The sequence below is a fragment of the Thermobia domestica genome, chromosome 7, assembly GCF_964235325.1.
Source record: "Thermobia domestica chromosome 7, izTheDome1.hap1.1, whole genome shotgun sequence".
NCBI lineage: Eukaryota > Metazoa > Arthropoda > Insecta > Zygentoma > Lepismatidae > Thermobia > Thermobia domestica.
The window spans coordinates 157,246,667-157,273,929 of NC_137460.1; the positions used below are offsets into that span (position 1 = coordinate 157,246,667).

At 34.2% G+C, this 27,263-nt stretch overlaps 1 protein-coding gene across 2 annotated transcripts in view; it reads left to right on the forward strand.

Annotated features, from left to right (window-relative positions):
- Positions 1-27,263, forward strand: part of Pxn (Peroxidasin) — an 899,909-nt gene that overhangs the window by 816,860 nt on the left and 55,786 nt on the right. For both annotated transcript variants that reach the window (XM_081765474.1, XM_081765473.1), the window contains exons 9-13: positions 3,453-3,622; positions 10,561-10,709; positions 15,436-15,556; positions 22,237-22,398; positions 25,341-25,605. In XM_081765474.1, coding sequence (XP_081621600.1) covers positions 3,453-3,622; positions 10,561-10,709; positions 15,436-15,556; positions 22,237-22,398; positions 25,341-25,605 — 867 coding nt within the window. The remainder of the gene's footprint in view (positions 1-3,452; positions 3,623-10,560; positions 10,710-15,435; positions 15,557-22,236; positions 22,399-25,340; positions 25,606-27,263) is intronic.

Sequence of the window (27,263 nt, forward strand, 5' to 3'; positions counted from 1 at the left end):
TATTGTCGAATTCCGCGTCGTGTAAGAGTGACAAGGCTGCCAACTTGAAATCGAAAATCAAATCGTGACAATTGGAACGGAATAGAAAGATGTGCGCATCGTACACGACGCGGAATTCGACAACATGCAAGAGAACTTTTTGTCTTTTTTTGATATTACGAATCACTTCCCGAAGTATGTGCATATTTTTCTGTTTCGTTCCAATTGTCACAATTGGCGTTTCGATTCCAAGTTGGCACCTCTCTCACTCTTACACGACGCAAAATTCGACAATGTGCAAGAGGACTTTTTATCTTTTGATGTCACGAATCACCTCTCGGAGTTTATGCATATCTTTCAGGTTCACTCTCTCTATACCTATTATTACTCAAAAGTAAAGTATTATCTCCACGACTATTAATACGTTGATTCCACTGGGAGATACAAAGGAATGTCCGCGAATGTCTCTTCAGCTCTTCAAAATATCTGAAAATCACATGGATTTCAAATGGAAATGTGTGTCAAATTGGATGGCATTTATCTGTCTGTTCGAAAGTAAGCCATAACAAATTCCGGTTCACTTTTCTACTTGTCGCTGGAGAACGTTTGCAGGTGTGATTATTTATTCACTGTGATTCCTCTAGGCAAGTTAGTTACGCAGCAACCGCAACTTAAACTACGTCTGTTTGTTCTTACTGGCTTTTAGGTGGTTTATTGATCGGCTGTATTAACATTATAGTACGTTTAGCAGAAGACAAAGTGGAAATACATTTTCTCTGTCGAAAGTTTGGCCGCATCTGTAGGACAACATCGAAGAAAGGTTCAGTGAGTTCTTTTCTGACCGACCAATCGATCACAACTAGTGTGTTATTTGGTAACAAAATTTCGAGGAACACAAAGTGTAAAAAATAGGTCACGCTCTGGTTTACCTATGGTGGATGAAAACACAGAAGTGACAGTTATCGGGAATGCTAGTATAACACCACAGCAATCCCAACTTCAAATGAGTAAGATCACTAACATCCCATGATCAATAATTGGGAAAATTCTTAAAAACATTAATTATACCAGTATAAGAGTTTTGTATGAATTACAGCGATCGTCGTCTAGAGTTTTGTAAAATACTGACCGCGCAAATTGCTGAAAATAACAGGTTTGTACATAACATTTGTTTTAGTAATGAAAGCACATTTTTCCTGGATGGACCATGAATACTCAAAACGTGCGATACTTGAGTGACTATAATAATCTCCATGTGGTACTTCATACTAAGGTTCCAGAAAAATTAAATGTTTGGACAGGTGTTAGACAACCATATCATCGGGCCTCTTCTCATTGATGATACATTATTCGGGGAACGTTATTTAGATCTTCTTGAAAATGTAATAGACCCTTTAATCACGGAGGTTGTAGAAAATACTAGCTACAACTGATGGCGAGTCGGAACTTTTTGACGTAGACGAAATCGTGTTCCAACACGATAATTATCCTACCATTATCACCGAGATGTATGTCAGTTTCTGAATAATAGATACCCAAACAAATGGATTGGTCATTGAGGGCAAATTGATTGGCCGCCTCGATCTCCAAATTTAGCTCCGAATGATTTTTTTTTTTTATGCGGATACTTGAAATCCATATATACAGAACCACACCAACTTCATTACTAAACTTAAGGAACCGCACAAGTGCAGCTTGTGGAGAGCTGCCATAACACGTTTTTTTTTTTTTTTTCATGTTTCTATCAAGAATTTCAGAATTCTTTATTCCATGTTAGGAGGTAAATGGTGCACACTTTGAGCATTCATTACAGTAGCATGTACTTTAAACTGTGCAATCCAACAGTATGTGATGCTATTTTTATTCCACAGTATGGTACGAAATCCCACCGAACAAAAAAAAAAAAAAAAAAATCTCCCCTGCGCAAAAGCAAAGTTATTTCCTAATGCCCGCACAGAGCCGTTATAGAGAAGTTTCTGCTGGTTAGAATGATCTGTGTGTTTTTTACCCTGATATTTTTTAACGAGCTGTCGAATGCCATTTTTGGCATCCTTTTTTATTAGAAATTTTTGAATTGGCTCTTCCCTCGTGCCCGGGAGTCACTTACTTCTCACGAGTACTTCAAACAGTGAGTTCCCACAGTAAGTGCACTGTGTGTTAACAGAAATCTCCAACTATAAACCGTTTCTGAGAAAATGGCACGGAAACCCTGTATTCGGAAACAGCTTCAACACTTTTTTTTTTTTTTTTTTTTTTGACTGGGGGATTCCTGACAGCAAAATAAGTCAATAAGAATAGACCAACATGGGTGCAGAAATACCTCCTTTTGGCTCTATGGTCATTCAAAAATAACCCTCACACCACTCCAGGACTATGTACCTGGTCCCAGTGAGAGAGCGAAAAAAATTAATTTCGCAATAATAATCATTCTTTTCCTTTAGCCTGAAGCGCATAAACGTAGGACGTTAAACTAAAATTTTATTTCATTCCCAGTTTAAAATTTCTTGAAAAAGTACATAAACAGTCATAACTCGATATATATATATATATATATATATATATATATATATATATATATATATATATATATATACACAAATATTTTCCATAACCTATTGTCTCCGTACGCTGAAATGCTCGTTTTTCGCACGGAGATAATAGGTTATGGGAAATATTTGAATCCTCTTTCCCCTTTGGATACGTGTTTCAATGAAAGTATAATGATAAAATACATGAGATAAATTTTGAAACATTCTCTTCCCCTAGAATACACCCTTTAATCAAGCTGATATGATCAAAAAGCCTATCTTGAGGTGAGTACTAACTATGTTCCAAAATGTACTTCAAAGAGGTCAGCTATTTTCCCAACTCCGAAAACTATAAATTCGATTCTAATCTCAGTCATTTTTTTACATTTTACTTCTCACTTCTTTTCCCCTCTGTCGATGGCGCTAAACTTACAAGGAGAAAGCAGACTTTGGTAAATGAACTTCAGGACCACCTTTCACGAGGCAATAGTGCACATTTAAAGTGTTAATATTACAAACTGGGAGAGCGCAATAGCCAGAAAATAGCGGAGAAAGGCGTCTTGAAGTTTCCGACTCGCCGTATATATGATACGAAGCTAAAGTTACTAAGTGACGGCGTGGCTGTGTAAGGAGCATCTACGGCTGGTAATACTGGATGTATGCTATAACCAAAGGGGATTTCCCCCTCTCCCGCTATTCATTGTTCGAAATTAGGATCATTATGTTATATATATATATATATATATATATATATATATATATATATATATATATATATATATATAATGTGTGTGTGTGTGTCTGTGTGTGTGTGTGTGTGTGTGTGAAAGAGAGAGAGAGAGAGAGAGAGAAAATATGACTGCATAGTAAGTCTAAAGATGTCCCAAGTGAAGAGGAAATGTAAGAATAAAGTAATAACGTTTACTATTTGTGGTTATCTTTCAGCAACGAAATAAACTTTGTTGAAGATCCTCGCTATTCCTTGCTAACCGATGGAACCCTGATGATCGAGAATGCCCATGATGGTGATGTGGGTGTATACGAATGCATGGCTAAAAGTCCTATCGGAGAAGTCAAATCACGATCAGCCAAAATGAGGTATATAGAGTCTAAAGGTATGTAAATTGTATCTATTAATTTTCTTGCTCCAAAAATAAATATAAAATTATTTTAAAAGTAATGTTCCTTATAATATATATAAAATGAACCAACTTTGTGTACAGTTTTGTGTAAATTAAAGAAAACTGGGTTTACTTTATAGGGGTATGACTCCATTGACTGTGAAGTTTGTCGAATTTGAATCAAACACAAGTTACCATGCAAGTACTAAGGTGTAGTTTGCAAGTAGTTGATTTCAGGCATTTGAGACCATATAGCATACGGTGAAATATAATAAAAAGCAATACAGTACTTGTTTTCTGCCGAAACAGTGCAGGATAATATGCTAAGTTTCTTGTCATTGTTTACTTATATACAGGGAGTAATCTACACCCCCCCAACACCCCCCTAACACCCCTCCAAATTTCTTTACACACACCCCTGGATGGAAAAGAAATACTCCCCCAAATCCAATTGTATCAACCAGTATCATATAGGTTATTTATTACACCGAGTTAAAAAAAGGTTTAGCGTTTAGGAAAGAAGGCAATATTCTTATTTATTTATTTCACTTCAAAATACGAAGCGACCTCGTTCTGATGTACAGCTTCGAGAACCACATGAAATCATTGTTTCGGGCGGTATTTCGATTGAAACAATTGGCAAAACAGACCGCGGATACCTACCCTCCTGGGCTCCGCGGTCGTTTCCGAGAAAAGAGGTTGATGGACAGATGCAGATGACTGAAATTGGCAACGTCTTGAGCGGTCATTCACCTACCTTCTCCTCAATAAGGAAAAATGTGACAATATAGTAATAAGCCTATACCAGATTCAGTTGGTAAGTGCTACTCTGCAACAGGCTCGCAACCAGATGGGGGCTAAGGAGGGACTGGCTTCCCTAAATTTTTCATGTCCCCTGCAGACCTCAATACAAAATACACACTTTAGATATTTGTAAGTGAATTTTTAATGACTTGGCCCCTCCTAACATATTAATGGCTCCTCCAAAGCTCTGTGGCTGGTTTCGAGCCTGCTCTGCAGGTGGTGTATCAACGGACGGACGTTAGAAGGGTGTAGTCAAAACATTTTTAGAAATGAAGAGATCGATCGAAGTGAGAATTATATATATTTTTAGACTGAGTCTAGTGTTATGCAGGAACGCATTTGGCGCTAGCTTAATTTTTGTAAAGTATATTTTTATTTACGTAAATTCATTGAGCGGAACAGGACTCATAGCGAGTCACTTTTTTAAACTAAAATTTCTTTTTTTCAAGTTGGTCACTAAAAGTTACTTTTTTTTTCAAATTTGTCACTAAAAGTTACTTTTTTGAGAGGTAAAGTGACTTTTTCGTGTGAGTTATGTTTCGCATTGGTAGTTTTCTAAGAAAAATATTAAAACAAATGGAAAAAGGCAAACTTGTTATTCATTACTCTTCTGAAAGCTTCAGTACTTGCTGTCACATGTGAAACAGTCAGCTTTATTCTCACTTCAGCTTCTATTCTTTCTAAAGCACAGTGGACGGTTGGTGGATGCTTAAGCTCTCAAGGTGGGGTTGAGAACCCTTCTGTGTCTATTCTTTCTTCTATCATAATAATCTTTTAGTTTTCTCTCGTAACAGTTAATGCCCCGTTCAACGTTATTATGTGTGTTTGTGTGGTTCATCATGTTCGTCTTGTGCTATGGTTCTTGTATGTTCTTCTTAAGAGTAGGTGATGAATTCGGATATTTCACGTTTTTGAGAACACTTAATGCGAAGTTAAATATAATGTCTGGGATGAAGAAATTCGGTAATAGGCCAGAACTGGTTCCACTTACTCAGAAGCTTTTTACTGCTAAGTGTGCTTACCGTAACTACAAAGCATACTTTGAAAACCTAAGAAAGGAGGAAGCTCAAGAAGAAGAAGTAAAGAAGAAACAAAAGAACAAAAAAGAGAGAGGTGATGGAGAAATTGACAAAGGAAAACAGAGGCATGATGAGATTTTGGTCACTTTTTCGTGTGCTTTTGGCCATTTTTGGTCATTTTTCAACTATTTACAAGAGATCAGACCACTATGAGCCCTGAGATTATTAAAATTAGGGTATATTAAAGAAGACAAAACAGAAAGATACAACATTTGTAAATTGTAAAACTGAATTTCTGGAAAACAACTAAATCAATGAATAATTTTCTTATGAAAGATACTCAGAGCCAATAACGTAGCTAGGAAGGGTCAGGAACGGAAATTAAGAGATCAAATAATATTACAAAAATTAACGTTAACAGCAGGGTTAGAATATTAAAATAATGAAATTGGAACTATCTACAGTATTAATTACTAAACGAATGTGATTTCAGCATGGGACGAGGGAATTTTTTCTCAATTAATATTTTGAAAAAAAAAATCACCCACTAAAACTTGCTGGGGTGAATAAAGTGAAATAATAGCAGAATTTTGGAAAATAATTACAATAATTCGTATGTAATCAATTCAAATGTAACTACTGGGTAAAATAGTGGAAGTTAATTCCTAATACAGTGAAACATCTCTTAACGGGCATCTCTCAATAGTGGACATCTTCGTAAGAGGACAAACTTCCTTATTCTTCCATGCCATAAATATGTGTGGTGTGGTGTTATAAGAGAGAACCCTTCCTTTTAGGGACACCTCTCATTTACGGACAAATAATTGGTTCCATCGATGTCCGTTTTGAGAGGTTTCACTGTATTACCTAGTTTAATAATAATAATAATAAATGCTCAAATGTGTGAACTTACTTTATTGAACCTACCACTGCGAAGAGCTGATATTATTATTATTATTATTATTATTATTATTATTATTAGTAGTAGTAGTAGTAGTAGTAGTAGTAGTAGTAGTAGTAGTATTATTATTATTATTATTATTATTATTATTATTATTATTATTATTATTATTATTATTATTATTATTATTATTATTATTATTATTATTATTATTATTGCAATAGTTGCGTAACAAAATATACTGTTTTCTCGTTTGAGTTTGTTTAAAAATTATATCACTATTCTGAGAGCACACCCCCTCTTTTATTTTGAACACCCCCCCAAGTAAAAATTTCTGGCGTACTTACTGCTTATATACATTATTAAATCCAACTTGTTTTAGAGAACAGATTACAGTATGTAGTCATTTAGCCTACGTCTACTTTCCCGTTACTATTCATTCAAGACGACGTTTTCCGTAACATCGTCGTCCTGAGATTTCTTGAGTATAATTGAATCGGATATTGTTAAAAGGGGATATTTACATGATACATACTCCATTTTTAACAATGACTGATTCAATTCAACAGGATGAGCTCATTCGGGATCTGCATATTTTCTTTTCTTTGCATTCGCTATTCGCTTATCAGTTGGAATGAAAATACCGCAAACAATTGAAGAAATTAGTGTTTAATGGATGCGGAGCCTGCAGTAATGAAAGTTATGTTGTAATATGTAGATTATCTCATTCAAGAATTGTTGACAAAAGAATGAACCTCATTAGAATGTGATTGAAGTTATTGGCAAAACAATACAGTAGGGACGTCACATTTTAGTGTAATTGCACACTCGCCAGCAATAATATTTTATTTTGTTACTGTTTTAATTATTTCTTGCATATAATAAATAAGGAATGTATGTGACCGATTAGATACTAGATATGTAAACTAACAGTATTTGCAATTTACAGAAGTTACTATCAATAGAATAATCTAAGACACCAACAACAGAATAATCTGGTTGCCAACACTTGAAGGGACTTCAACAACAGATTCTCACTTAATTCCTTTATTGCTGACTCCAACAAAACATTCACTATATGTCTACTCTCAACTATACTTCCTCCTGTTAATATAATTACAATAATTCGAGTGGTCCATAATACACCAATCTATATCTTCGAAATCTTCATTCAATTATTACATTTAACATCTAAAAGGTATTATTTAAAGTCGCGGATATAAATCCATATTGACATCATATAGGTGTTCAATTAAATCAAAATATATATAGTGTTATTATATTTTTATGGTAGTAGATACGTTCTCGTGCGGTGGAAGAACACTTTTAGCAATTATGTAACTGTCTCATAAGTAGGCCTAATGTTAGTTCAGATATTATTAGCACAATGTTTTACATAAAGTTATTGTAGTAGATTCTATCTGCCATTTGCAAGTAAGATTTCACATTTTCCAGTGTTAATTATAATAAAAGTATCTACGAGTATATACTGTTTACAGTTATTTACATGTTTTCTAGTTATGTATGTAAGAAGTAGATAATGTCATAAAGTATTAATAGGTAGTAAAACGTGTATCATAGTCTTCAAGAAGAGTCTTCTTCTTTCTTTTTTTATAGAAATCGGGTAAATTTTCCTTGTTTGCAAACTGCAACCAAGATGGCATGAACATGAGTTCGACATTGCCTTATCAAGTTGGTATGTTTAAACACTTGAAGTGTTACGAAAAGGAACTTGAGATTGACGCCGAATTGTTTTACTTAAAAACCATAGTATCAAAATTTATATCAAAACACATGAAATCTAAAATAAAAATGTTTTATAGTAGAAAACTTGTATTAAAGGAGACGAGAGACGTTCCCTCTAAGTTATAACAAATTCCGTGTTGTGTACGAGAGACAAGGGTGCCAACTTGGAATCGAAACTCGAACCTGACAATTGGAACGGAGCAGAAAGATGTGCACGCAGAATTCGACAACATACAAGAGGATATTTTGTCTTCTTTTGATATCACGAATCACCTCCCGAAGTATGTGGACATCTTTCTGTTCCGTTCCAATTGTCACGATTCGATTTTCGATTTCAAGTTGGCACCCTTGTCACTCTTACACGACGCAGAATTCGACAATATGCAAGAGGATATTTTGTCTTCTTTTGATGTCACGAATCACCTCCTGGAGTTTGTATACATCTCTCAGATTCACCCTATATATAACATTTTATGTTGGCAAATTAACAACTAAGACTATTGTTGTTGTCTTTCGAAAAAATGGAGCCTAACTTTGTTTTGTATAGTTCTAAACAGGGTGGAAAAAAATCATGATTTTTTTTTTCAAAAAAATCATTTTTGTTGATTTTTTTGATTTAAATCGATTTTTTTGATTTAAATCAAATCTTTTTCTTCGTATGATACAAGTCGCGAATTGAAGAAAAAACATTAGGAATTAGTATTAAATGTTAATTATGTCATTTAAGTGAAAGTATTGGGTTTTAATTTTGAATTAAATCCCAATCGTTAACCTATTTCAATCCCAAACAATGTTTCTTAAGCATTAAGGAAAAAGTACAGCGATGTATATCAACATGACACTTTTCACGAACGTTACTGATATTTGGCAGGGGCATATTTTTAAACAATTGGAACTAGCTAGCGGCATGAAATGCATATAAAGTACATAAATTTCGCCTAAAATTAACTAACTCACTCTATGACCTATGGAACCCGGAGGTTCAATGCCATGTTCACAAAAGCTCTGCTAACTTCTATCCTTAGTCAACTGAATCCAGTTTCTATTTTGTATTCTTATTTCTGCGAGATTCATCTTAATATTGCCCTCCCATATGCGACTAGGTCTTCCTAATGGTCGTTTTCCGATTGGATTTCCAGTTAAAACTTTGAAAGCGTTCCTACTTTCTTCCATTCTCGCTACAGTCCTGCCCACCTGAACCTCCAAGATTTGATGACCCTAACAATGTTTGGTGAATGGTATAAATTATGCAGTTTCTAATCATGAAGTTTTCGCCATTTCTCATTTCCGTTCCTTTTGGTTCCGAATATTCGTTTCAGGATTTTATTCTCAAATACTTTCAGTCTGCGTTCTTCCCTCAGCGTAAGCGACCATGTTTCACAACCATACAGCACAACAGGCATAATTATCGTTTTATATATTTTAAAACTTCAAATTCCTCGACACAATTCGCGATGATAAGAGATTTTGAACTGAATAATAAACACGAATTCCCTGCAGGAATTCCAAAATTAAAAAATCAAGATGATCAGTTCCAGAAGAAGAAACACTTGTGATTGTTAAAAATATGTTTTATGAGACGTGAAAAACAGTTCAAATGCGAGTTGTCCGTGCATTTAAGACATCTATACATAGCAGGCACGTTTTTATACTTTTCTGTTGGCTATTTTATTTCCTCTTACAATTTTTCCTGCACAGGCGCGGCAAATTTTCTGCGATCACATCGCAGATCGCGGCATGTTCTGCAATGGGGTCAAGTATCCACAATATCAAAAGTATTATTCGATATTTTAATGCATCCAAAATGTGTCGTATTACGATCCCGAGGAACTTCTATGTATTTAGTACATAAATTTCGCCCAAAATTTTAAAATCTAATTTTTTTTTTTTTTTTTTTGTTTCGGAGAGGGGATCGAACCCTCTAAATACGCCCCTATTATCTGGAAACAAACAAATAGACATGAACACAAAAGAGCTTTCATCTTAAATGTCCATGGTGATTTCCCCGTTGGAACAGAAATTTTAAAACCCTGTGTTACAAAGAGAAGAAAGCAGGGTTCACCCGTAACCCGTTCAAACGGGATTTTCCCTGATAGTTCCCACATGATACTCGTTTCATGCTGTGCTTACATACATTTGAGTCTCACTGTATTATGATTATTATCTTCCATAATCGGAATAACAGAAGAGAAACGGGATTTTACTTACTTTCACTTTAAATTAATTCATTTCGGAATTTGATTTAAATCAACGATTTTTATTTAAAAAAATCAAGTGATTTAAATCTTGATTAAAATCGTGATTTAAATCAGACTGATTTAAATCAATCCACCCTGGTTCTAAATACAGATTTTCATGTTATTAGTTATTATACAACTAAGTAATCAAGTTATTGCGATATTTTAAAATTTTAAAGCAAATATAGTATCAATAACTGAAATAAAACATCTTTGTCTTTCCAGTGAAGCCTCACTTTTTGACAACACCTCAAGATCAAGAAGTGCTGGTAGGATCAATGTTACAATTGTCCTGTGAAGCTGCCGGACAGCCTCAACCAGACATGTCTTGGAGTCGAAATGATGTTCCTATAGTTTCTTCGGAAAGATATCAGGTTAGTAGTGTTTTAATCAGCTTAATTTATGATGTGGAAATATGTGGGAATATGTATGTATCTTGCTCTCAATTTCCTCTAATACGGCATTCATATCTAAGGTGATATTACCAGTAGATGTTTGCTATGTGAACAGAAAATAAAACACGAATAGGAATTACTAAGGAAAGAAGAAAAGTTTTGTTTTATAAGATCTTGAACAATGTTGCAGGGTTGAGAAGATTTATCTATGTGACATCTATATACGGGAAGGAGAGCAGAGACATGGACATGACAGAAAGTTCGAAAAGCTAGTAAAAGTAGTAGAAATGTGGGAGAGAATAAGAATAGGAAAAATAAGCTGAACAAAATAAGAATATGGATAACATTAGGAAATATATGTTTTTGCTCCGTATAGTCCTCACGATATGTTAGTGACGTTTTGTTGGGCTGCTGGGGCCAGTTGGCCGGCGGGCGCAAAATACTGTTTAGTACTCTTGACCAGTTTGGCCTATCACTAAACCGAACTGATCATTTTGGGGGCTTCATCATTATTTAACCCTCTAGTAGGCAAAATGCTTCTAGTAGGCACCTACAACAGACAGGAAAACACTTAGCACTGGTCACTAGTCTCCTAGAACCAGTTCAAGGCTCTTTTCTAAAAATACACGGAATTCTGGAGTCTCCATCTCTCTGCCGCTAGGTAATGCTAATGGAGGTGTTGGTTAACCACTCTAGACTAATTTACGGAGCCAGCGTAACTTATGTTGGGATTCTACTATTTCGCACTATATCTCAATTATTTTACTTACTAAGATGTAGGAGTAAGTGAGTTACTCGCTATCAATTTCATATATGTTTGGCTGCAAAGGTACAGGCTCCTACCAGTAGGAAGCCTTGAATTTTCTATATGAGCAGTATAACGTGCTCTGAAAATGCTAACACAAACTAGACAGGCTATAATTTCATACATGAATGACCAGAGGTCGAGAATTCAAATCAATTAAATTTTATTAAAATATAAAAATACGGAATAAAATATAAAAATATTACAGCATGGAAAAAGCATTATTTCTGCTTTCATTTGACCTTGATTCCTTTAGCGACCAATCCTCTAATAACCCTTCAAGTGCACAACTGAATCCGCAAGCCTAAGTTACCAACAATAGATTGAAGATTTAAAGTTAATCTGCAAGTCCACGGGTTGCTAAAAGTCGACAAAATTTGAGAAAATCACACAAAAATAATCCAAGTTGAAGTGAAAAGTTGGAACGAAAAACCAAATTGAAGCTGGGAAATAGGAGGTTATACTGCAGTGGCTGTCCAAGTCTCCCTGCACGGTGGTTCAACGCCTCAAGCAGGAGAGATGCTACCAGCTCTTCAAGCTAGTAATTGACCGTTCACGTTGGTCCAGCCAACGCCAGTGAACTTAGCTCTTCGATCATCTACTGGTTCCACCTTTTAAGTTCCCGAACCACTAAGAAACTATAACTGTGCGCAATCATTCTGAATACCTATTATATATGCAAGACTATTCTATTCTGTCTATTTCTGCATGACAGGAAGTCGTCGCATATCAGGTAATTTCAAGTGAAGTGTTTCCAAGAAGTTAGATCTGATCATATCGAAGTTCTACACGTGAATCAATTAATTTGACTGAAGTCAGTAGTTTTATAATTTTGACAAATTCCGAAGAAGTAGAAAGGAGAGAAGTTAACGTAGGAGTGAATCACCATTCTTTGCTGTTTGTGGAAACGAGCCACCGTGAGATGCAGAAAATTTAAGGGTTGTTTTCTTACTCATTCATAGTTAGCAAAATTGTTTAATAATAAAAAACAAAATTTCCCACACTCAAACCACACTCATGGCTATCGCCATAATTGAAACCTTTCAGTTAGGTGCATATGTACCCGCTCAAGCCAAGGGTTCCTCAAGTGATTTTCTATACACCAGGCATGTCTGGGAAAAACTACTTCTTTTATTTTATTTGATAGTTTAGTGACATGTCCTGTCTCGTGGTCTACGAAGGGAAGCTATAGTTGATATAGACCCGTTATAACCGAAGGAACAAACAAACCATTTGCTTGGCAGCACTTCTCGAACAACTTTTGTTGGTTTCGGCTCACTTTGAAACGCCTAAATGGTGAATTGCTGTTTAGTTTCTAGTTTGCATGGATAGATTCAAGTTTCATTTCCTGTAATGATGTATTACACCAAATTTGACTTACATTTTGATTGAATTTTTTGAGCATTTCTTTACGCTAATTAAACGAACCTGTTTTTGATCTTCAATCAATTGGTGTGGATCCAACATCTTGAAAGTTTCCGTACATCAGATAACCATGCAAAATCGTATGTACGTATTACTTTCATGTCAATCTTCAAGGATACCTGAATCTCACATTATGTCACATACTGATCTCAATCATTTCACGAACAGCATCAACTTACAGACAGCAACAACAGATGTGGATGGACGATCTTCACAAAACTTATCACTGCGAAACATGCGACCATGTTGGAATTCGGAAAACCAATTGTACACAATTCTATTAGATGATGCTTCATTCCCAAAAACTCAAATGATGTTGCTTGATGCAGCATTGGTTTGATTCTTAAACTATAAGGCTAAGTCATGTGTTTCAATATTTCCAGAACCCAAACTGCAGGCGCATGTATACGCCGTGATCGACCATATGTACAAGATCAAACTAGTCCAAGAGGTAGTCTCGCAAGCGGACTATTTAACACAGAGCTCCCACTCCGTCAGTATCATCAGCTAGATTTTGGTAACAGGACGATGAGTGCTCAACAATGTTTGATACGTGAACTGTTTTTGTATGACTCCGAACTTGGACATAACGCTGCGGCAACAACCCAAAACATTTATCATGCGAAACGAGATGATGCAGTGAACCACAGCACAACAACTCGTTGGTTCCAGAAGCTTCGTTTAGGTTGTATAAATGTCGAAGATCAGCAAAGGTTCGGCCACCCCAGGGTAACAGATTCGGAGGTCATACGACATGCCATTGAGGAAAATCCATCCACCAGTACACGATGATTGTCAAAATAACTTGGCATGTCCTAGTCCACTGTGATACGTTACCTTCAAGAACACGGGATTACTACCAAGAGCTGCCGCATTGTGTCACGTGAGTTGACCCCACTCAGGCACTGAGGAGAGTGGATGTATGCTACAACTGCTGCAATATCCGCGTGATGTGAGTTTCCTGAAATGGATTGTAACATGCGATCAAAAGTAGGTGTTTTTTTTTTCTCCAATTTCGAATGTGCGAAAACAGGATTGAGCAAGGGCAAAGTTCGAGAACCGGTCGTCAAACAGGACTGTTTCGAGTATAAAGTCATGTTCTGTGTTGAAACTCGGATGGAATCATTTTAAGTTTGTTCCTAATGGTTGTATCATGAATGGCAAACTTTATCAATTGGAGCGAGTGTATACTGCACTACACCAAAAATGTCCTACATTGGTTAACCGAAACCGCACCTGCTGTAACGGAATAGCGAGAAACCACACTCGGCTCGAAAAACGCAACAAAAAATTCAGGAACTTGGTGGCATCAAACTGATGCCACACCCTGAGCTTGCCCTTTCGGGTTAATACCTGTTTTATTCCACGGCACACTTCCTGAAATCACGTTGCTTCACTCACCGACACGCAGGAGGTGGAAACAGCAGTGTGGTATGGACATGGAATTGAGATTTGGCAGGAAGGTGGCTGCAAATAGTCGAACACGAGCCACCTATACTACTTTGAATGTTAACCTGCTATCATTGTACTGTAAAAAGGATAAACAAAATAAATACAGGTATGTTGTGTATTAGAATATTGCAAGACTTATGACTTAACCTTGTGCATTTGAAATCATAAAAAATCATTGCCCGATTCACAAGAAATTTTCATATCTTACACAAAACTACTTCTTCAAACTGATGTGAAAAATAAACAAATAAGCTAAACAAACAATCAAAGATAATTTAAATTTATCAAGATCGATTCTTCCGAATCTTATAATAACGGAAAGTTAGCACCACTGTTAACAGTAATTTGAAAGAATTTTTTTCAGCATGCCTCGTATTACTATGTATTCTGACTGATCAGAGGTAATTTTGCTTCAATTGACTGTGGTTTGAAATGAAATTGTACTGCTATTTAATTCAAAGTTATACTGTGTTCATGAAGTTTCCATAGGTATTAGCCACTTAGTCGCACTTTCCTAAATCTGAGAAAAAGCGCATGCTAGATTTTATTACAGTAAGATAACCTGCTGAAAGTAATCGTGAAATAGACAAGCAGACACATAAATGCATGTTGAGTTGAAAAGCTCTTTTCAGTAGCGGAAGAGGCTAGATATTCTAGAATTTTATTCGGTCTTCGAGATATTTTATTTATTTATTAATTTTTAGTTATTTCAACCAGTCGATGTTCCATAGTTTTAGTAGGATCGATAAAAGATGATTTTGCAGTAGAATCACTTTATTTAAGTTTATTATAAATCTTCGATGATGATGTATATTTACTATTAATTGTAACACTATCAACATTACTGGCTTACTATCATTATTACTTTCTTTCCTTCTCGTCGGGTCTATCCGTCCTCTGACGTAGTTCTACATTATTTCTTATCTTTATTTAATTTTATTTATTCTGAAGCAAAAGTATTGACGTCTTTGAAAGATGTGAATTTGTTATTATGTATTCTTTTATTTATTATTTAATTTTTAGATTTCTCAAGAAGGAACGCTAATTATAGCAAACGTAAAAATGGATGATGCTGGTTTATATAAATGTACTGCAGCAAGTTTCCTAGGCCGTGTGTCAGCTGTAGCTCAGGTCAAAGTTTACGGTAAGAATTACTGATTTACATTTTATAATTGTGTGAAATTGCAAATTTCAGTGTTAAGAGGCCAGTCCATGATTTTACAATAATAATAATAATAATAATAATAATAATAATAATAATAATAATAATAATAATAATAATAATAATAATAATAATAATAATAATAAAGCTCCCTCGTGGCTAAACGGTTAGCATATACGCCTTTAGCGTCGGACACTCGGGTGTTATTCCCAGCGGAAGATTATGTGGTTCGGATCCCATGTTAAGTTGTTGGTCCATGCCTCGCTAATCTGCTAATATAGGGATGCTAATCTGAAAATCAATTATTATTATTATTATTATTATTATTATTTCAGAACATTATAACTCTTTATTATACTTTACTTATACTTTAACCTAAGTCTAATGTGCCACTATTGATGTGCAAGTATGTATAGGGGATTTTGCCAGACCTTCTCGATATTTGCTTACGTTCCCAAAAAATTTAGCACGATCAACACCTATATATTTGCACAGATATTATCAGAAGCATATTCTTAAATATGTGAGCGATAAGTTGAGTTCAGAAAGAACGAAAAACTACGGCAAAATAATCTCCCTGTATTGAGTAACAAAATAATTCTTATGCCACCTATATTTTTGTTCTGAAAAGTAGTTTCGGGCTGCTAATTATATTTACAGCTCTCGCTTCACCTGCCTTCGGAATACATTTTCCGATTCGATACTATATCTGATGGAAGGATAGGATCTTTTCAATGAAACAGACAAAATATTCCAAGGGGTTTGTCAGAACGTCAGCGAACATTTTTGCAGTCAAGTTCTGGTAGCCACTTTGAGTAACTATGACATTAAAAGGCATTAACCGTTGGTCATTCTGTTACAACGCAAATGTAACCTAATTCTGTTACAACGCAAATGTACAGTTTTCTGCTGAAACAATTTTAATGCCACAATGTCAAACAAAGCTTTTTTAGAACATCGAAAAGATTGTTAATGTGCACACTTGAAGTTTTCGTTCCTTTCTTCCCAGCTAGAAAGTTCTGGCAAAATCTCTAGTTTAAACTGTAAATAAAGGAATTAAAGGAACACTATTAAATTAAAATCTGAAGTAACAATTGCATTTTCAAATTGAAAATAGATTAACAGTAAATATAATTGATATCGATTGCTTTGGTCTTTTCTTATAAGAGCTACACTAAATTAACTGACTGAATTTGAACTATGTTCAAGCCAACTAGTTTGACCGAGGTTTTCTTGAGTTTCTTTCTATTTCATCAGGATAATATTTATCGTGAAAGTCTAGTTTCTTGGCTGTTGCTTTCTATAGTGCATGTATTTGTCAATGTTTCTTATCCCCTATACATAGGGTAAACTGGGGCTGTGCCGAAATTTTGGTGTATTTTAAGAAATTAAAATTAATAACATAAACCACCTAAAAAAAAAAAGCATGATACAATGGGGGATAAATTATATAAAGAAAGTAAAATATGGCTTCCCAGTTCTTTATATAAATACAGTTACCTTTGTATCAAAATATTTTAGAGTTTTTAGATATTCAGAAGTTGCTCGGAAGTTTCTCAGATGTTTTCTGTGTTTAAAATTAGAATGAAAATATAAAGTAAAAAATCCATCATAACTTCAAATTATCTAATTGTCAATATATATATATATATATATATATATATATATATATATATATATATATATATATATAATAAAACTAAGAATTTCTCAGTTTATAAATATATGTATAAATACTGTGACAACAGGGTATAATGTATTACATTATGGTGTTCAAATGTGAATAGAAAGTTATTAATGTAACGTTATTTATTTTAACTCCCTTTTTTAAAAAGAACCATTTCTTCCTTTTTTCCATGGTGGTGAAACAGAAATACAACCTAAAGGTAATTTCAAATTTAAATAGCATTATAATCTACCTTACATAAACACAGTCTTTCTCTTATAACCAGTATACTGGAGAGCCCATTAGTGTTCACTCCTTGCTTTGTGTGTGGTCTATCAGCTAGTAAAATTGCTTTTTCTTTGTATTCTTTTATGTTAGTGAACTTGTAAAATAGGATAGAAATTAGCATTGTCTAAAGATAGATACAAGAAAGAAACAGTTATTGTATTTTTCTCGGTTCTAAACCGCACTGTTTGTCATCTTTGGGGTTTTAACTGTTCAATTTTTTAACGACAAGCAAAGCTTCCATAATTTCTACAAACATTTATTTCTGTTTCCTCAAAAGTGTACACAAATTTATTAGTTTTTGGTTTAGTACGCATGGATGTAGAATTTCTTGATAAAAACTAGAAGTGAATTTAAATTTCCTAAGCAAACCTCAGAACTTTTCACGTGTTCGCAAAAGTTCTTAAGGCTTCGAGGCCTTAGTCAGAGCTGTTATTCTATACCGGATATATTAAAAAAGGAAGTTGAAAGTTTTCGTCGGTTTGATAGAAAGTTACTAAAAGCTACCCTAAAATAATTATTTCGGTGAAGGGCGAACAAAATCCAGTATAAAATTACTCGAAGTAAGCCAATAAAATCTACACGCGTAACAAATATTTCCTCTGCAAACTCCCCTTTTCTTTTTATTTCTGTAGTCAAAATTAGCTCATATTCTGAAATTTTTACTTACTTCATTTTCATTCCTGTTTAGTTAGACATGATCATATTTTTTCATGGTATCTATTTATTCTTGTATGTAAGTTTGAAGTGACGAATAAGATGATACATCTGCAGGTTTTATAACAGCAAATATCAAGAGAATAATTTTCGTTATTTAATTGTTAATTTTTCTTCATTCAATTGCTTGTTCAGGTATATAATTCCATATATTTTATACGTAAATAGAAAGATCTTTGCCTTTCTATGTAATATACTGAAGTAAAGCAATGAAATTTGATAGATAGAGATTACATACGCTAATAGGGGCCTATATATTATATAATCTTAGTCTCTTTGAAAGAATTTCTGTCTGTGTTACTCAGCGTTTATACTTTTCATGAAGTGAGTATACTAATAATCAGGGCATGAATTGGAAATATAGTACTATCAGTGTATTCTATGCATAAACTTATCTTAGATAAAATAGAATGAAATTGAATTTGTAGTTCAACATCCCACGATTATGCTCCAAGGGTAAGGAAGACGGTGTTAATAATAATGAATGAAGTGGTGGAATGAAAAAAATAGAAGGAAACGGGAGAACCTCCAGAAAACCCATGCACACAGTGTTTGCCCACTATAAAGTTCACTTGTCACGAGCTAGGATCAAGCCAGGGACCCTACGCACCAGAGGTGAGCACTCTACCACTGAATTCCTGCGGCTCACTAGTCATATATATATGCCCTTCGATATGATCAAGCTTATTTTTAAATTTTTACAGCTGGTACGATTTCTAGAATCTTAATTTACTACCGGTATGGCATACTGGCTCCCACTGACCCAATCCGATGATTACTAATAATGGTTTCTCATGAATTTTGTTTCCATTATGTGACAGCCATCACTCAGATAATTCTATGTCAGTGGGGATAAACGTGATCAGAGTGAACATTTAAATCCAAAGCAAATACTGAAGATATTAATGTTACCACAAGCGTTTTTGACTTTTCTTTGAAGTAATTTGGAGGGAAATACAACATTCCATCAAATATTGCATACTACTTGAAAATTTCATACAATTCAGCATCGTAAACGTTCAATCTGTAGCTTGATGGAATCTTAAATACAATAAATGATGGAAAATATGATCACGTCATAATGGTCTCTAAGGAATATGGTGCACATCAAAATATACAAAAACTGAACCACGTCCTCAACCTAGAGCATTGACCATACATAGTTGTAACTTCGAACCCACATCTATTATTAATAATTACCTAAATAGATCTTAACAATGTAAATGTAAACAATATATCAGTCATTTACAACTGACCGATATATGATATCGTAGCAAACCTTTTCGCTCAATGCATGCACACGGAAATAAATAAAAACCAAAGTCGGAAATGGGCGGAGCCGTTGGTAAATGTCAAAAAGGTACAGCTATAGATCGTCATGTATCCGGAGTGGAATTACCTGATATTAGCCTACACAGAATTTCATCAAGGGGGCTGATCACGCTTACAAATTTATATTATTTCAGGTGTTTGTATGCATCTCTTAATGTAGTAAATGCTTTTTATTTTTGCGTAATACCTTGCTCAAGGGGTATTAAAACCCAAAAATCCCCCCTGCGTACGCTACTATACCTGGAAGATTGTCATCTATGTCATCGAGGTTTTTGTGTATCTCCCATCTATTTCGACAACGTCACATTCCTCTGTTCTGCTTATTTGATGTAGTGAGAATGGGTGGAGTATGGTGTTATTAAACATCAATTTGGAAATTACTGTAATTTCTTAGTCAACCCTTTGTCGCCCACATAGCCAAACAATCAACTTTTAACAGTTGTCTCTTTGCAGACCGACAGAGTAGATTTTGTTTCGATCCTTCGTAATATAATAGAATATTCATTTGCTCTTTTCTTATCAATTACAGTTATATCGTCAAGAAATACTGGTTACAACTTTATTACTGTAGTAAATCGTTCACTTGCAATTCGACCGTTAATTCTAACGTAGATTATTTGCTTATTTTCGTTTTCGATTTTGCACTATATTTGGAATGGTTTGTTATCATCATCCCTTTTAAATTCCAAATAACCTAAAGCTTTTTAACGACTTAATCTATTATAAAGTATCTTAAAACTATATATTCTAAAGTTAAAACTTATCTCAAGAATTCACTCTTATTATTCTATAATACGATTTCAGACATCCCTTATAAGATAGCATTTTAAAAAGTGCCGTACATTTTGCTGTGATGTAAAAATATCTAAATTTCTTCCACACGCTTCATAAATTAATTCGTTGTTTTATTTCTCAAAAGAATTCATATGATTTTTTTAAAAAGTTACAATTATTACAATAATACCAAGTGTTATGATTAAAATAATGCATTATTTTTATTACTTAATACCTTCTTATTTTTTCTTAAGTTATGAAGCTATCCAATCACCGTACTTTTCAGTTGCACTTGATATGGAATAGTGTATACATATTTTTTTTTAAAAAAAACTACTCTCATATAAAGTTATTGCCAAGTACCTAGGTATATAAGTGATGAAAGCCTTCATATTTTAAATTAATAAGTGTATAAACATGTAGACACATCGTACTGAATATCTATGTATTAGATTACTAGTATTATTCTAAAAGACAAGACAGATATTTATTTAATAGTGAAGTGAAATGTCCATGCTTTGGATGAATATTTATGCTCGAGTCGTATTTGACATGTAAATTTAATGCTTCCCTAAACCTGATAAATACGTCACATACTTCCTTGTGCGCAGAATTTAATAATATTCTGATCTCATCTGTCACTAGTAAATTATTATTCTTCAAACACTAATTCTAATTGAAAGTTACGACTTCCTACATTATAATTTTAAAAGTTATTCTGTAATTGTCGACATATGCTCCTTGTTGCATATTTAAATAAGAATTGTGGATCCAAGATAGTTTTCTCTTAATGATAAACTTTACTCTGAATAATCATCTATTAACATCACTGGAGATGCAATTGATATATAGTTATAAAACTAGCGAGCTCGTTGACCTACTACAATTAAATGACTGTCAATGGTCAGTGTTGATATTTTCAGTAACAGTTGCCTCTTCTCTACTCGTGGACTTCGCACTGTTCGCAACACGATACAACGATCTCGGTAGGCGTCTGTTGTGCTTGTTTACGAACGTTCGGAACGTCCAGTAGACACTTTTCCAATATACATAATTTTTCAGTTATATCCATTTCTATCCCTAGAAAAGGTCTACAGAATGACCCTTTTCAAACATACATTAACTGCTCGAAAGGTGTGCACATTCTCGTATAATTAAACCTGGTTGCACTTACCTGTTATGCCTAAATAAATCATATTATAATTGCATGTGCCAATATTTAGAGCTCATTAGACGATGATTCTCCATTGCACTAGTGAGTTTACAGCCACAATACATGGTGATAAAAAGCTTTGAAATTTGAATTAAAATATCTATTATCCCATAAGATTCATTCACTTTGGTCTACATGGGTATTCTATCTTGATGTTACAATATGCCTTTATCATCAACGATCGGATCATATGTGTGATTTTGCATGGATATTTGCTGTTTTTGCATAATTGCTTATATTTATGGAGAAAGGGATATAGGTTATTTAGAAAGGATTAACTTTCATGCCAAATTAGCATATTAATCGATTATAAGTCTACTTTTAAATTTAAACCATTGCCTATGTATTATCATAGTATAATCATTGCAGAAGTTAAGATTTACTATAGTTTGGAAACTGATTGATCGAATATAAATAGTTCAGCTTTTCAAACATTCATTTTGTGTTTTGTGGAGATGTTTTGAATGACTGTTCAATGCATACAGAATATCTTCCAAGATAAGGTATAATGAGATAAAATAAAATCAGAAACATTGTATCTTACATAATTTAAGCTTTTCATTTGTGCGTTAGTTGATATTCTTTTGAAATATACTATTTTTTTCTTTTCTGATCTATTAATTAACAGTCTTAATTAGAATTTTTTTTATAATTACTCGTTCCTATGTATTTCAGTGACGCCTTCGTTTACACAACGTCCAGAAAACCAAACTGTGAAAAGCGGAGGAGTACTGGAGTTCCGTTGTGCTGCCGATGGTTTTCCAACGCCTGTAATATCCTGGTACAAGGGAAACTATCTCATAAATCCAGGAGGAAGAGTTACATTATCTGATGGAGGTATTTCAACAAAAAATGCGAAAAAATATCTATGCATATAACTTACATGTGCATTTCACGCTCATGGTAATTCTTGGTTGTTACCAAAATTATTTAAAACATATTTACCATGGCATAGTACACAGGTTGTGAAGTTGTATCAACAGTGGTTAATGAATATGGGCCCATTTGATCTCATTTAATATTATACATTAGTATGAATATAACAGAGTTCAGTTATCGGAGGTAGAAAAATATACAAATAGTATTAAAAAGTAAACAATAGTTATACCAGATGCAATTATATATATAATACACAGTGCTGCACAATTCTAATATTTATGTACAAGAGCAGTAAACGCTAGTATCTATATGCTCCATATATCAGTGTAATAAATAAGTAAAGACACTATTTTATCAGCGAATGTACTACACGCGAAGTATAGGAGAACACCCAAGAGCACATTACCTCAAGAGCAGCAGAGAAATGCAACAGAAACCACATAGGCAACTCTTCTGCTATTTTGGAGAATTTGCCATTGTGATAGTGAGAGCCCAGTGTAGTAGCGCTGATGGTCTGACTACCTCTTTTCGTCGAACGTTTATATATATATATATATATATATATATATATATATATATATATATATATATATATTTTCACCATGTCTCAGAATCTCCACGCTAGAATAGCTGATCTACCTTTACCATACTCCAGGCAAAACTTAGTATGCAATTCGCCTAAGATTTTTTCTAATGAAACTGTCGAAACAAAGAATAATAAATAGGTTATGTACAAACAAACATAAAAATACAAAGGACGTTCAACAAGTTTTGTACGGATGGGTATATTTTTATAAGATGCAATATAACAATGAAATTTTAGGTGAACAAATTTCGATCCTTTGGCTTCAAAATGGTAATAATTGCTTTCTATTGTTCACAAGTAAATCACAATGGACACTGAAGTACACAGCAGGACTAGACAACGGTCGGTAATGTAATTCCAGTTCGAAACCGGTGATGAATCAGCCACATCAGTTAATAGGAAGATGCTTCCGGTTTAGGGAATCACACATTGGTCATCCCTCAGCCTCCCTACAGTCCGAACTTGACTTTTTCGGATTTCTTCCTGTTTGGTCGTCTGAAGGCCCGCCTGCGAAGAGAAACATTCGACAATGACGACAAGGCCCTCATTTCTTGTGTGAAACAATGGTGTAAAAGTCAGCCACCTGAATTTTACCAAAGTGCATTCAAGGTAAGAAAAGAACGTTGGGCGAGATGCGTTACAGCAGATGGAGGTTAAGTTGAGTGACATGTAGCCAAAATCAAAGTATGTTCACCTAAAATTTCATCAGCATATTACAATAAATAACAATATTATAACCATCTGTGCAAAACTTATTGAACGCCCGTTACAAATATATTCTCTTCTTGTAAAGAGGATCGCTAGTGAAGGAAATTGAGTTTAAGATGTTTCGTCGAAGAACAAGTGTACATGATTATTGTCCCATATACGCATCGCTATAAATGGAGAAGAATAGTGAAAGATTTTACCCAAGGTTGGATTGAATTTTGAAACCAAAGCAGCAGGATTGGGTAAAATTCCAAAGATGAGAAAATCTCAACCATTCCCCTTATAAATCAAATTTGCCATTTATGTTTTATTCCCTCCAGATGATTCAGTGTAAAGAAATTTTCAAAATTGCAGTTACTAATAATGAACAATGATGGTGTTTATATGTTTACTGAGAGCTAAAATTGCATCTTGAATTGGAAAATATTACTATTAACTTAAACACTTTAATGTTATGAAATAAGCTTTATATTGTATTACATCTTTATAAACAAGCAACCTACTGGTTACCAATGTTGCATATCGCTCCAGGATATACAGAGTGATATACTTTCAATTCTTGTTCAATTGTTCATCCAGATTAATTTTGCTCAAGCACAGAGACAAATATGTGGATGCTATCTGCTCGAACCATTTGAGTCTGCAGTCAATTCGAAGTTTCATCAAAGGTTGTAGTTATAAAAATTAACATGAAATGAGTATATTGGAACAGTATCCAATTGTCTTAACTTTTTGCATTATGTCATTTGTAGTGTGACACTAAATTTATTGTTTAACTGCAATAAGAACAGCACTTACTTAAGCACACAGAGAATTTAAGGTTCTTCAAAATTTCTATTATTGATTCTCCACACTTTATTAGTGTATATTATATGAGAGAGATTTGTGTCAAATTGTGTAACTTTTAATTACAAAAATTGATAATATTCAATGCAAAAGTTAACAAAACACTTTCTGTTGACTAAAACAGAGCCTAAGACTTAGTTTTAGTCACTAACAATGAGTCGTAACAACTCGCCTTACATTAACCATCTGTCAGGGTTATACAATCCTATGCAAAGTATTTCCAGCGATTTCGAGGTTCTGAACCTGAATTCTAGAAAGCATGCTAGAAATTGATATGTGCGTAGGTATATAGGTATACATTTGTTCCTTCAAACACAAAGATTTTTTTCTGACATGAAGAAAACTCTTCTGACAAAGAATTGTGTAAAAGAGTATTTGAGATTATTTCTGAGAGACATGTGTATGTTACTGCACATTAAGAAATTGATTTAAACCTTTCTTCGTAAATAATTTGAAGACTATTCACATATTGAGTTATCAGAATTCATGAGAATTTTTTCTGGTGAATGTAACTGGAATAAAATTAAAAGCAATCCTGTTCTTTTTCACTATCTCCCAATTTCTTTCATGATTAATTATTCAAGACTTTTTTCCATTAGGAAATATACCCTTGGGCACACTTAAGTTAAACTAACTAAAATGATTTGGGGTAGATAAATTTAAGCTTTAACAGTTAGTAGAAAATACTCTTAAAAATTAGTGAAAATACATAACAGCTGATTATAGCATTTTCAGGTGTTTAATCTTACTGACCCCTTAGGAAACACCCTTCGTATTCAACATGTAAAGGACTCGGATGAAGGACAGTATATCTGTAGAGCACAAAACGAGGCTGGATCCAGAGAGGTTATCGCGTATCTCACTACAAGAGAAAGAATTCCTCCAAAGTTGTTGCATACTCCTTACGACATGGAAGCTCCGATGGGGAGCACCATTGAAATACCGTGCAAAGCAGATGGACAACCTGAACCAGTAATTATCTGGAAAAAGGATGGACACGAAATGGAGGAAGACAGGCGGCACAGGTAAACATTTTTTTTTTTTTTTTCATTCTGTTATGATCTCTGTAAGACAAAGCTTTGGTGGAACGGAACAGAATGACTGACAAACCCAGATAGGTTTTTAGAAAGTTACTCTTGCGATAGTGACTTAATACGTCTATGCTTATGAAAAATCAATTGACGAATATGTATTATTTCGTCCAATTTAATGATTTATAAAATCAAAAGTTACCTAATACAAAAGAATTTAAAAATACTGTAGATGGCGTTGAGAAAATTTACAAAAGATCAATTCTATGGTGACTGAAATAATTAGAATGTTACATTTAACTGTTAATAGAACCAGTAGAAGAAACTTAAGGACAGTAATTGAAATTATCATGACAAATAAATAAATAAATAAAATAAAATAAAAGATATCGTCTAATGAATGATAGAGTTGAAGTAAGATTAACGTATTCAGTGTGATAAGACGGTAATTTCATAATCGTAACGGTGATAGATTCGTTGCTGTCAGATTAAAGGGTCTAATGGACATTGCGTGCTTCTGTTACATTCAGCTTTTTGATCAAATAAGAATATTCGAAAAACGTGATGGGCAGGTGTGACAAATTTCTCATTAACAATTATGTGTACGATGGTACTACGGCTTAATATGATAAAGCATAACCTAATTTCATGTTACACTTTTAGTGGTAATGCTAGTGTATAAATGTTCTTTTACACGATATTCCACATGGTAATTCTAAAGCGAAGAGTTTTTAGCGAGAGACTAAACAAAAACTACAAAATTTTAGTATAATGGAAAAATGTATCTATAAAATCTGTTAAATATTTCATAGTATACCAATATTGTGATGAAATGTGAAGGTTCATCACACTGTGATTAAACTTAAGGTATTTTACATGCAAAATTGAGCCTACTATTATAACGGAACGCGAATTACTACTTGGAAGCTTTAATCCGGAGTTTTGTATTATCAACATGGTTTGAACCGCAAATACATCCAAAAAGCCAGAGACCAGAAGGGAGTAGTAGAAAGGAACAGTAAATTTGCTGCATCTTTTCATATATATACAGGGCCGGTCTTAAGCCGATTGGACCGATTGCTTCCAATCGGGCCGCGCGCTAGTGCCGTCTACTCTACTCTTCAGTTCCGTTTTAACAGCATATTAACCCCAGAGCAAATGTATGTGTTGTGGTCCTTATGACTAAATTTTGCTCCTAATACATGTAATTGATATATGCCATTCTGTTCGCGGGGACCCCGGCCAAGTGGCTCTGCTACTTTCGGTTGTAAAGTACATACAACAACATATTGTAATACAGGTACATCCATGGACTCCACAAGGGAGGGTATGACCTCTCTGTAACAAGTAAATGAATAATTTGTATTATGTTTCCGGGCATAAGCAAATATCTTCTGAATTTAATGCTTCAGTAGTTTCTTTGTTTTTACGTTTACAACTTCTGTTGTAAAAATAGATATTATGTCCAAGGAGTATTCTGCACACATCCCCAACACTCCCCCAAATTTCCTTACACACATCCTTGGGCATATATATATATAAGTTTGTGAAAAATATAGATCATTATTCTGGATGCACACCCTCTTTTATTTTGAACCCCCCACTAAGTAAAAGTTACTGGCGTTCTTACTGAATATCATGTGATACAACCG